This window comes from Ranitomeya imitator, chromosome 8 (genome assembly GCF_032444005.1).
Source record: "Ranitomeya imitator isolate aRanImi1 chromosome 8, aRanImi1.pri, whole genome shotgun sequence".
NCBI classification, from domain to species: Eukaryota; Metazoa; Chordata; class Amphibia; order Anura; family Dendrobatidae; genus Ranitomeya; species Ranitomeya imitator.
Window position 1 is genome coordinate 187,012,686 of NC_091289.1, and position 12,567 is coordinate 187,025,252.

At 42.2% G+C, this 12,567-nt stretch overlaps 1 protein-coding gene across 4 annotated transcripts in view; it reads left to right on the forward strand.

Moving 5' to 3' along the window:
• The window catches only part of PATJ (PATJ crumbs cell polarity complex component), a 240,147-nt gene that overhangs the window by 111,766 nt on the left and 115,814 nt on the right, over positions 1-12,567 (forward strand). For all 4 annotated transcript variants that reach the window (XM_069738164.1, XM_069738165.1, XM_069738166.1 and 1 more), the window contains 5 exons: positions 1,937-2,051; positions 3,487-3,607; positions 10,280-10,351; positions 10,429-10,606; positions 11,802-11,912. In XM_069738164.1, the coding sequence (XP_069594265.1) occupies positions 1,937-2,051; positions 3,487-3,607; positions 10,280-10,351; positions 10,429-10,606; positions 11,802-11,912 (597 nt within the window). The remainder of the gene's footprint in view (positions 1-1,936; positions 2,052-3,486; positions 3,608-10,279; positions 10,352-10,428; positions 10,607-11,801; positions 11,913-12,567) is intronic.

Genomic DNA, 12,567 nt, shown 5'->3' on the forward strand with positions numbered 1-12,567 from the left:
GTTTCAGTTATATCATATTTTTTTATAATAATAAGACATTTAAATTGAACCACTCAATATAATATTTATAATATTTTTGTTTTTATACTCTTCCAATATTTATTTTTTTCATGCAGCTGTAAATAAAGTTGCTGAAAAGATTTTAAGTTCGATGACGCGGACTCTGCAGGTCTCCAGCCCGTATGACATTGATAGGAGGATCTATTGGGGAATTATCACAGTATGATGGGAATAGGGATGTACACTATTATTAGGGGTGTATATAGTTCCAGCATTGCTTACAGTGGGGCAAAAAAGTATTTAGTCAGTCAGCAATAGTGCAAGTTCCACCACTTAAAAAGATGAGAGGCGTCTGTAATTTACATCATAGGTAGACCTCAACTATGGGAGACAAACTGAGAAAAAAAATCCAGAAAATCACATTGTCTGTTTTTTTAACATTTTATTTGCATATTATGGTGGAAAATAAGTATTTGGTCAGAAACAAAATTTCATCTCAATACTTTGTAATATATCCTTTGTTGGCAATGACAGACGTCAAACGTTTTCTGTAAGTCTTCACAAGGTTGCCACACACTGTTCTTGGTATGTTGGCCCATTCCTCCATGCAGATCTCCTCTAGAGCAGTGATGTTTTTGGCTTTTCGCTTGGCAACACGGACTTTCAACTCCCTCCAGAGGTTTTCTATAGGGTTGAGATCTGGAGACTGGCTAGGCCACTCCAGGACCTTGAAATGCTTCTTACGAAGCCACTCCTTCGTTGCCCTGGCGGTGTGCTTTGGATCATTGTCATGTTGAAAGACCCAGCCACATTTCATCTTCAATGCCCTTGCTGATGGAAGGAGGTTTGCACTCAAAATCTCACGATACATGGCCCCATTCATTCTTTCATGTACCCGGATCAGTCGTCCTTGCCCCTTTGCAGAGAAACAGCCCCAAAGCATGATGTTTCCACCACCATGCTTTACAGTAGGTATGGTGTTTGATGGATGCAACTCAGTATTCTTTTTCCTCCAAACACGACAAGTTGTGTTTCTACCAAACAGTTCCAGTTTGGTTTCATCAGACCATAGGACATTCTCCCAAAACTCCTCTGGATCATCCAAATGCTCTCTAGCAAACTTCAGACGGGCCCGGACATGTACTGGCTTAAGCAGTGGGACACGTCTGGCACTGCAGGATCTGAGTCCATGGTGGCGTAGTGTGTTACTTATGGTAGGCCTTGTTACATTGGTCCCAGCTCTCTGCAGTTCATTCACTAGGTCCCCCCACGTGGTTCTGGGATTTTTGCTCACCGTTCTTGTGATCATTCTGACCCCACGGGGTGGGATTTTGCATGGAGCCCCAGATCGAGGGAGATTATCAGTGGTCTTGTATGTCTTCCATTTTCTAATTATTGCTCCCACTGTTGATTTCTTCACTCCAAGCTGGTTGGCTATTGCAGATTCAGTCTTCCCAGCCTGGTGCAGGGCTACAATTTTGTTTCTGGTGTCCTTTGACAGCTCTTTGGTCTTCACCATGGTGGAGTTTGGAGTCAGACTGTTTGAGGGTGTGCACAGGTGTCTTTTTATACTGATAACAAGTTTAAACAGGTGCCATTACTACAGGTAATGAGTGGAGGAAAGAGGAGACTCTTAAAGAAGAAGTTAAAGGTCTGTGAGAGCCAGAAATCTTGATTGTTTGTTTCTGACCAAATACTTATTTTCCACCATAATATGCAAATAAAATGTTAAAAAAACAGACAATGTGATTTTCTGGATTTTTTTTTCTCAGTTTGTCTCCCATAGTTGAGGTCTACCTATGATGTAAATTACAGACGCCTCTCATCTTTTTAAGTGGTGGAACTTGCACTATTGCTGACTGACTAAATACTTTTTTGCCCCACTGTATATGGGGAGCACAAGGGTGTAACGCTATCATTTGTTTTCTTTTTATAGTATAGAGATTTGAGTGACTCCAGATCCCGATTGCTGCCCCTCGAAGCCCTGGACACATATGACTCCGATATCCACAGCCCGGAGGAAGTAATTCTCGACTTAGCCATGGAGCAAAGTTAGTATCTGACTGTAGTTAACCCACATGGATCCACTGGCCAAGGAAGCTGAGCTATGAGGAACTGTTTGCAGTTTCTTCACCCTTTACCTCTCCATGGGGTGTGTCTGATTCTGTAGCTTGGCCCATTGAAGTGTACAGGACTGTGTACATTGTGCTCTCTATTGAACCCGTTCTACACCCAAGCGGCGAGCATTTTTATTGGTACAGTGATACAGTGTCTTCAATAAAATGGGGGTAACGATCGCGGTATACGCACGCGCTGACTCTGGCCACATTTTATTGAAGTAAGGTACTACAACGTCAACATAAAATGCTGCATAAAATGCTGGTGTCAGCGTATAGCATGCTCTCCAGCGCCATTTTATTGACGCATTGTATTACAACGTCAATATAGCCGTGTGCACACTGCGGCCAAAGGCATAAAGGTGATGTCTGGCGCATGCGTACTGCTATGTTGACTTGTAGTAGAATTCTTAAATAAAATGGCGTCCGAGTCAGTGCATGCGCATACTGTGCTATCCAGCTCCATTTTTTTTTGTCTGTGAATTTGCATAAACAGTGTCTTCAGTAAAATGGCGCTGGAGGTCACAGAATGCGTACATGCTGACTCCGGTGTCATTTTATTGAAGTAATATACTACAGTGTCAACATAGCAGGGCGCATGCGCTGGCCATAGAGATAATGACGAGAACAAACGCGTATTCAATATACTACAACATCACATAGCAGTGCGCATGTGCTGGCCATAGGGATAATGGTGAGAACCAACGCGTATTCAATATACTACAACGTCACATAGCAGTGCGCATGTGCCGGCCATAGAGATAATGGCGAGAACCAACGCGTATTCAATATACTACAACGTCACATAGCAGTGCGCATGTGTCGGCCATAGAGATAATGGCGAGAACCAACGCGTATTCAATATACTACAACGTCACATAGCAGTGCACATGTGTTGGCCATAGAGATAATGGCGAGAACCAACGCGTATTCAATATACTACAACGTCACATAGCAGTGCGCATGTGTCGGCCATAGAGATAATGGCGAGAACCAACGCGTATTCAATATACTATAACGTCACATAGCAGTGTGCATGCGCTGGCCTTAGGGATAATGGTGAGAACCAGCGCGTATGCAATGCTATGTAGATGTTGTTGTACAGTTCTTCAATAAAATGGTCCCGGGTCAACATGTGCACATTTTGCAATATTGGCGCCATTTTGGTGAAGACACTGTGTCTGTTAATTTGTATGCGCAATGTCTTCAATAAAATGGTGCGGTATGCGCACTCGCTGACTCCGACTCCACGGTGTTCAGGCACCGCATCCAGGATTTAGACAGAAGGACGCATCCACCGTTAAATATAAGATAGGTGGTAGAGATGATAGCAGTACCATGTCTTATCCAGTACCCTTTTCTGCTGCAGGGGAAACTGCTTTCCTTAAAGAGCCCACCATCATTTTTGATCCAGATGCAATCGTTTTGAAGAGGAGCCATAGAACAGAGAGAGACTCCGGGGCTCAGCGTCTTCAGAGTCTATCTTCCATGTATGTGATCGTCTGTAACTTTTATATTATTTCCCTGACTGCTGCAAAACCACACACTGAATATCTTACTTTAATGCCATGTTGTCTGCATTGGAGTAGGGAACACGATTTCTTTTATATTATTATATAGGTCTAAATACTTGTTTTTCCATAGAAATATCTGATAAAAGTTGGCCACAGACAGTCACCACTAGGGGGAGCTCGCTGCATATGAATTTATAAAGCTCCCACTAATATCATTGATCAGTCTGTCTTCTGTATGCTCCCCATAGTGGTGACCTCTTTTATGCAAAGTTGTTTTTTTTGTGTTTTTAGGAGTTGTCTCCTCAATCTACAGGCAAAGCATGCACAAAAATCTAAAAATATATATTTTCTTGGCATACATTACCAATAAAATTTCTCAGTTACTGCGGTTATTCCACAGCTGCTGTTTTAGATTTTTTTTAATAGGACGGTTGTAGTATAGACCAAATAGATAACTTGTGATCTATCATTTATCATCCGACTGCTGGGACTCTGATGAAAATCTGTAATCTGTGTAGAAATCTGGGAGTTAGGCTATGTGCCCACGTTCAGGATTTCTCGCAGAAAATTCCTGAGAAAAAAACGGACATTTTCTGCAAGAAATCTGCATGCAGTTTTGCCACGGTTTTGACGCGTTTTTGCCACGGTTTTGATGCGTTTTTGCTGCGTTTTTTTCCGGACACTTCCCAATGCATTTTGTAGTGGGAAATCCGCAAAAAAAAAAAACGCAAAATTAATGAACATGCTGCGGTTTTTACCGCAATGCGTTTTTTTCGTGGAAAAAAACGCATCATGTGCACAAAACATGCGGAATTCATTCTAAATGATGGGATGCTTATTGTATGCGGGGGTTTTTTTGCAGTTTTATAGCGTTTTTATTGGGAAAAAACGTGAAAAAACCACATCGTGTGCACACAGCCTAAAGTGTTCTATTTTCCCGCAGCTCCCCCGGAGGTGACATGAAGTATTGCACACTATCTATTTTTTCTCAATGAGTTGTTGTCTAGGGTGAGATATTATGTTTTATAATCAATCGCCACTCCGGGGTTGCGAAAAGGATCACCCCCTCCCTCAGAATACCCCAATCAGGTGTTTAATTTATTTTTTTTCTAAACTGGCCAACCCCTTTTTAATAACAGGAAAAGCCTCTAAATCTAAGTAGGAAGCATAACCTGCGGAGCGAAGATATTTAAAGCCATTAATTTAGGGCCGTTTCTTTTATCGTCTCTTTAGTGACTTTAATAAAATAATGGTAGTTTTTTTTTTTTTTTTCTTTGGTTTTTTTTTTGTCATGTTACTGCTTTCCTTTCAAATTAAAACTATTTTTTTTACTTGTCTTCAGTATTGGAAATTGGGGTTCAGACTGTGGCGTTCTGCAGGCACAAGGGGCCGGGGGTCTTTTGGAGGGATGACACTACTCATTCCGAGATTGCACGACTTGATCTATCGGGCTTCTGTAAGGGGGAGCTCATAAAAAGTTATTGTGTTTTTGGTTCGCATCATTTCAGGAGGCGTATAATTTTACGAGGATATAATGAGCTCGCTACTTCTGACTCCATAATGGAATGATAAATTGGGTTTCTAAAGGATATTGTGAAGTCCCATTAACGGCTTTTGCCAATCAACTTTTAGTGTCTCATCTCCTGTGGGGAGGATTTTATGTATTTTTTTTTTCTCTTGTTATATGTTTTAATCAGGAGGGCAGCTTAAGAATTTCAGAGGCTCTAGAAGCCGCTCGCTGAACCCCGCCAGCATCGAAGGGTTTGACTTATTGTCGAGCCTTTAATAAGCTGCTGATACGGTAACAAATGTAATGTGTAAAATATACGTAAAGTGGGAAAAGTGACTCCATAAACTTTTTTTTTTTTTTATTAAACAGAAAGTTCTGCAACTTTTTCCAGCTTTGACTGTAGAATTTGCTTTGTGCTTCCTTTCTTCAATCTCCGCTTGCTGTCATTGAATGGAAACACTTTAATCTACATCCAGAGGCTGAAGACCTGTACAGACTCGGAGGGGATCACTTGCCATAAATATGTATTATTTTCTTTAAACCTGCTGTAAATGCTGCTGTTCTCTGGTGCTCTTTTTACTTTATTCCTCTCAGATCCTGAGATATGGCTCCCCCTTCCTTGTATGTCAATCAAGTCGTCTTAGCCAAGTGGGTGTGGTCTTCAAAGATACCCACTTGGGTAAAAAAAAAAATACTAGAATTACATATAGGGGAGAGGGGGTCATATCAGAGAGGAATAATAGAAAAGCAGGAGAATAGCGACCTTTACATATTTATGGCAAAATGCCAGGTTCTCTTAAAGGGATATTTAAAGTTTGAGAATCTTCCTCCTGCTTTTGGTGGAAATTCTCTGGTCTGTGAGATTTCATTTTTAGTTTTTGACAAATAAAATAGATTAATGTGCGATCGCTGGTCTCCGATCACTGACCAATTTTACTTAACTTTAAATTGGATCTTTTTCTAAGATCTTGTCACCCAGACTTAAGGCTGCGTCAGGATTTGCAACATCGCACCATTCAGGTTTAATAAGGCTGTGCAGATTTGTTCAGACATTACTGCTTTTATTTTTAGATGATGCCGCTGAACGGGCCATGTCTAAAAAATGTATTTAAAAAAATATATATATGAAAAACCAGTAATGGCCTCTAGGTGGCGCTGCCTGCTTTCCTCTGTGTAGAATTTTCTGTATTTTGCACACTTCAAGATGCTTCTTTTGCACTGAATATTTCAAATCTCCGACACATGACACATTCTGACATTTTAGATATTGAAAAATGTTTTGTATACCGTTACATAGTGATACATATATATTTTTTATTTGTTTAGAAGCTTTTCTTACCATTTTGCACTAACTCTTCAGGATATAAAAAGTCTACACACCCCAGGTTTTTATCTTGTAAACAAAATCATGCCACACCGAAGCATTTCAGAACTTTTTCCACCTTTTTAATGTCTCTCATAATCTGTAGAAAATCATAAAGGAAAAAAAACTGAAACAATTTTGGATATAAACAAGCAAAATAATGTGGTTGCATAAATATGCACACCCTTAACCCCTTAATGACAGCCAATACGCCATTTAACTGACCTGAGATATAAGAGAATAGCCTCCCCATACAGGTAACAATCCAGCATCTGTCGGCTGTCGACTAGGGTTGAGCGACCTTCACTTTTATAGGATCGGGTCGGGTTTCACGAAACCCGACTTTTGGAAAAGTCGGGTCGAGTGAAATCGGCCGATCCTATAAAAAAGTCGGGGTCGGGGTCGGCCGAAACTCGAAACCCAATGCAGTGCATTGGGTTTCCATGGTTCCCAGGGTCTGAAGGAGCGGAAACTCTCCTTCAGGCCCTGGGATCCATATTTAAGTGTAAAATATAGAATTAAAATAAAAAATATCCTTATACTTACCCTCTGACGCGCCCTGGTACTAACCGGGAACCTTCCTTCCTTAGAATCAGCCTTCCAGGACCTTCGGTGACGTCGCGGGTGACGTCGCGGCTTGTGATTGGCCGCGCGGCCGCCCATGTGACCGCTCGCACGGCCAATCACAAGCCGCGACGTCACCCGCGACGTCACCGAAGGTCCTGGAAGGGCTGATTCTTAGGAAGGAAGGCTGTCGGAAGGAAGCAGGGCGCTTCCGAGGGTGAGTATATTCCTATTAGGTATATACTCCCCCTCGGAAGCGCCCTGCTTCCTTCCGACAGCCTTCCTTCCTAAGAATCAGCCCTTCCAGGACCTTCGGTGACGTCGCGGCTTGTGATTGGCCGCGCGAGCGGTCACATGGGCGGCCGCGCGGCCAATCACAAGCCGCGACGTCACCGCGACGTCACGGCAAGGTCCTAGAAGCGCGGATTCGAAGGAGGAAGGCTGCCGGTTAGTACCAGGGCGCGTCAGAGGGTAAGTATTGCAATATTTTTTATTTTAATTCTATATTTTACACTTTAATCTGAATTCCGATACCAATTCCCGATATCTTAAACATATCGGGAATCGGGATCGGAATTCCGATTCCAGATTCAAAAGATCGCCGACTTCATGGCCGACCCCCCACTGGGGTCGGGTCGGGTTTCATGAAACCCGACCTTGCCAAAAGTCGGCGACTTTTGAACAATTTCGACCCGTTTCGCTCAACCCTACTGTCCACTATAGCTGACCACTTTCTGCATCAGCCACGATCAGTGTTTGCACCGTCCAAATCTGTTTAACCCCTTAGATGCTGCTGTAAATTGTGATTACTTCATTATAAATGGTTAACAGTGTGGAGGCTTCCTCTTTATCCAAATTGGTGCCCTCGGATCATGATTTTGTGGTCCTGATGTTTGCCATGGCAATTCATGACCAAATAGTGGTCTTAAGGCCCCTTCACATTTAGCGACGCTGCAGCGATACCGACAACGATCCGAATCGCTGCAGCGTCGCTGTTTGGTCGCTGGAGAGCTGTCACACAGACCACTCTCCAGCGACCAACGATGCCGGTAACCAGGGTAAACATCGGGTAACTAAGCGCAGGGCCGCGCTTAGTAACCCGATGTTTACCCTGGTTACCATGCTAAAAGTAAAAAAAAACAAACAGTACATACTTACCTACAGCCGTCTGTCCTCCAGCGCTGCGCTCTGCTTCTCTGCTCTCCTCCTGCACTGGCTGTGAGCACAGCGGCCGGAAAGCAGAGCGGTGACGTCACCGCTCTGCTTTCCGGCTCACAGACAGTACAGGAGGATTGCAGAGCACAGCGCTGGAGGACAGACAGCGGTAGGTAAGTATGTAGTGTTTGTTTTTTTTTACTTTTAGCATGGTAACCAGGGTAAACATCGGGTTACTAAGCGCGGCCCTGCGCTTAGTTACCCAATGTTTACCCTGGTTACCAGTGAAGACATCGCTGGATCGGTGTCACACACGCCGATCCAGCGATGTCAGCAGGAGTCCAGCGACTAAATAAAGTTCTGGACTTTATTCAGCGACCAACGATCTCCCAGCAGGGGCCTGATCGTTGGTCGCTGTCACACATAACGATTTAATTAACGATATCGTTGCTACGTCACAAATAGCAACGATATCGTTAACAATATCGTTATGTGTGAAGGTACCTTTAGAGTCTGACGGCTGTAGTAATCTGTTCAGAAGTTAGAGACATTTAGGTGGTAAAAATGCACATTTTCATTTCTGTCATGCCACTTTGCATTAAGTCCTGTAAAGCAGTGTTCCCCAACTCCAGTCCTCAAGGCCCACCAACATGTCATGTTTTCAGGATTTCCTTAGTCTTGCCCAGGTAATAATTGCATCACATGTGCAATGCAAAGGAAATCCTGAAAACATGACCTGTTGGTGGGCCTTGAGGACTGGAGTTGGGGACCCCTGCTGTAAAGCACCTGAAGGGTTAAGAAACTACCTGACAGCAGTTTTTGATATGTCAGGGGGTGCTTTTTTTAAAATGGTATCACGTTTGCGGGTTTCCCCAATATATGGGACCCCTAAAGTCACTTCAAACATGGATAAGTCCCTGAAAAAAATAAATTTAGTAAATTTCCTTGAAAAAATGAAAAATTGCTGCTACATTTTTAAACCTCCTAAAATGCTAAAAAAATAAAATAACATTTTACAAATGATGCTGATGTAAAGCCGACATGAGGGAAATGTTAATTATTAATGGTTTGCTGTGGTATGACTTTCTGGATTAAAGAGATAATCATTCAAATTTTGAAAATTGCTAATGTTTTTTACATTTTTCTCAAATTTTTGATTTTTTTTTTAATAAATAAACACAAAACATATTGACCTAAATTTACCATTATCATAAAGTATAATGTGTCACGAAAAAACTGTCTCAAAATCACTGGGATTTGTTGAAGCGTTGCAGAGTTAATACCACATAAAGTGACACTGGTCAGATTTCAAAAATTTGGCTCCGTCACTAAGGGGTTAAACCAATACTTTGTTGAAGTCCCCTTGGAATTTCAGTTTTTATTTTTTTTTGTTTGGGGTCCATCAGAATGGCACATTCTTTGCCCCCTCTTCCTTAGGGTACCGTCACACAGTGGCATTTTGATCGCTACGACGGCACGATCCGTGACGCTCCAGCATCGTAACAATATCGCTCCAGCGTCGTAGACTGCTGTCACACTTTGCAATGTACGACGCTGGAGCGATAATTTCATGACGTATGTGCGATGTAGAAGCTGTTGGCTACTATGCGCACATCGTATACAATATCGTGCACACCTTTGTTACACCATGCGATCATGCCGCCGCAGCGGGACACTAGACGACGAAAGAAAGTTTCAAACGATCTGCTACGACGTACGATTCTCAGCGGGGTCCCTGATCGCAGGAGCGTGTCAGACACAGCGAGATCGTAACTATATCGCTGGAACGTCACGGATCGTGCCGTCGTAGCGATCAAAATGCCACTGTGTGACGGTACCCTAACAGTAGCTCCACATGTATCAGGTAGCGGGGGCATCGCCTGTGTACAGCGCCCTCTACTGCTCGCCCAGAGATTGTCACTTGGATTCAGGTTTGGTATCTTGCTGGGCCATTTTAAAACTTTAAAATTTTGGTGGTCACTTTTATTATTATTATTTTTTTTATTACAAAATATCTAATTTTGTGTTTTGTTTTTTTTTGTTTGTTTTTTTTTAGTGAGCTACCAGAGCGTGAAGAAGGAGAAGGAGAGGAGACCCCAACATTCAGCCACTGGGGGGCTCCACGCGTGTAAGTGATGCCTTAGGTCAACATGAGTATTTTTACCGTTGACTTGATCTGATGGAATCTTATGTTCTGATCGTCAGGGTTGAAATTTGGAGAGAACCTCAGGTGTCCCTGGGGATCAGTATTGTGGGAGGACATACCATCATAAAACGACTGAAGAATGGGGAAGAACTGAAAGGGATATTTATCAAGCAAGTTCTGGAGGACAGTCCCGCGGGAAGAACCAAGGCTCTGAAGACTGGAGATAAAATTTTGGAAGTAAGTGCAACTAAAATTAACCAAATAGGTGTCAAATAATAATAAAAAAATATTAAAAGATAATGATAAGCAATAGGTTTAATGCAGTTAAATTGAACCGGTTAGAACGATTGTACTACTGATATGGCTGTACAGATCTCAGTACAACTTCCGATGTGCCAATTCTGAATTATTAAGCTTTGAAGTCCCATGCAAATTAGCTAGGACGTGCATTGGGGCAGGTTAATGCAATTTGAGCACTGACACGCCGCCAATGCACTTCCAGTATAATTTGCACGTGGCGTCATTGAGTGATATCTCCGCACTGGCATATTTGATCACTACGAGACAGGTGTCTGTTTTAGTTTTTTATTAGACCTTATATGGCCATATCACTAATTTCAGTAGTTTCCTTTAAATGCAATATTCTAATTTCTTGTATTGTTCCTCTCACGTGAATCCTGGAAACTGGGATGTGTGGAGCTGCTTGTCACGGGTCTCGCATTGTAGATCTGCTTCACCTGTCCCTGCGCTGGCCGGTGACCCGGGCTGTCTCCTAATATTCTCTGATGGGTCATACGTTAGGTATTCCCTGATATTTGCATAGTGTGTGCCAATATAAATAATGATCAAATAAATCTTGATACATGTAATTCAAGAGTGCTCCGCTCCCCAGCCTCCTTGGCTCCTGCTTGCTGCAGGGACGGTGTTGTGACTATAGACCGTTCGGACCAGCAGCATGATCCGAATTGTGCACTCTTGGTCTTACTAGTAGAGGCAGTTTTGCCTTTGCAGCATTGGAGGGCGGCAGGGCCCTGATCCGGCAACAAGTTTGAGTGCTGCACTCCTTGCCTTGAAAACTGGCCACCTCTGATAACCTGCAGTGGTGGTTGGTAGTGTAGGCAATGAACAGTAAATAATAGAATTAGAAAACTATTTAATTTAGTATTTTTTGTTTTTCATGAACAGAGAGGATTTTTAATAAGGAGTAAATTGTAAAGTTGCTTTGCCCATTTAACAAAATTAAAGCACCCCAGAAAAAATACACTCCTGTGACCTTTTTCCCTCCACGTAACTTTTATTTTTTAGTGATGATGGAGGGGTAAATGCTATAACATCCTCCCGGATACATCAGGGGTCCAGTTAGGCACTTGAGTGTAACTTCTCAGGATTATTATCCAGTCATTGGTCTGATCCAGCTGACTGTCATTTCCAGGTATCTGGCGTTGACCTGAAAAGTGCCACCCACGAAGAAGCCGTGGAAGCAATAAAAAACGCAGGAAACCCTGTTGTCTTTGTCATTCAAAGTTTATCAGCTGCTCCACGGGTAAGTAGTCAGTACGCCGTAATGGCATCTTAAAGGGATTGTGCAGTCAAAACAACATGGCTGGCTTGTAAAAAAAAAAAAAAATGTCTGCCTACAAGGTACTATAAAAAGTATTGCCTGGATTTGTATGTCAATGGAGATGCAATATTATATATGGCCTGTGACCATGTGTGGCACTGCTTCTGAATGAATGAAAGAAACAATGCTTTTTCTTAATCCTGAACATCTAATATAAAACAATATGGTTCAAAATGGCTGAGAAGTCTTCAATGGCTAAAACAGACCACTGGCGGATACTTAAACCTAACAATAGAGACAAGCAGTGGAAAAAGAAAAGCAACGGTTTTATGTGTGCAGCTCCTATGCAGACCTATGCAGCTCCTTTGCAGACCCGGTTTAAAGACTGCAGACAAAAGTTTGTGTACTGTAATATTTTTAAGTAAGAAACATTTGATCTAAATTATTTGCAAAGTTGTTTCCTTTTTTTATATTTTGGATGTATTGGAGCAATAAAACCTTGATTGTAACGGCCATTTAGTCATAAGTACAAGTTTCAGCTTAAAATGAAATTGCAACTTGCATTCACAGAGCCCTAATATATGTGCAAAAGTTAGCCTGATTGTATGCATGGATACAACATCTTGTAACATCTGAT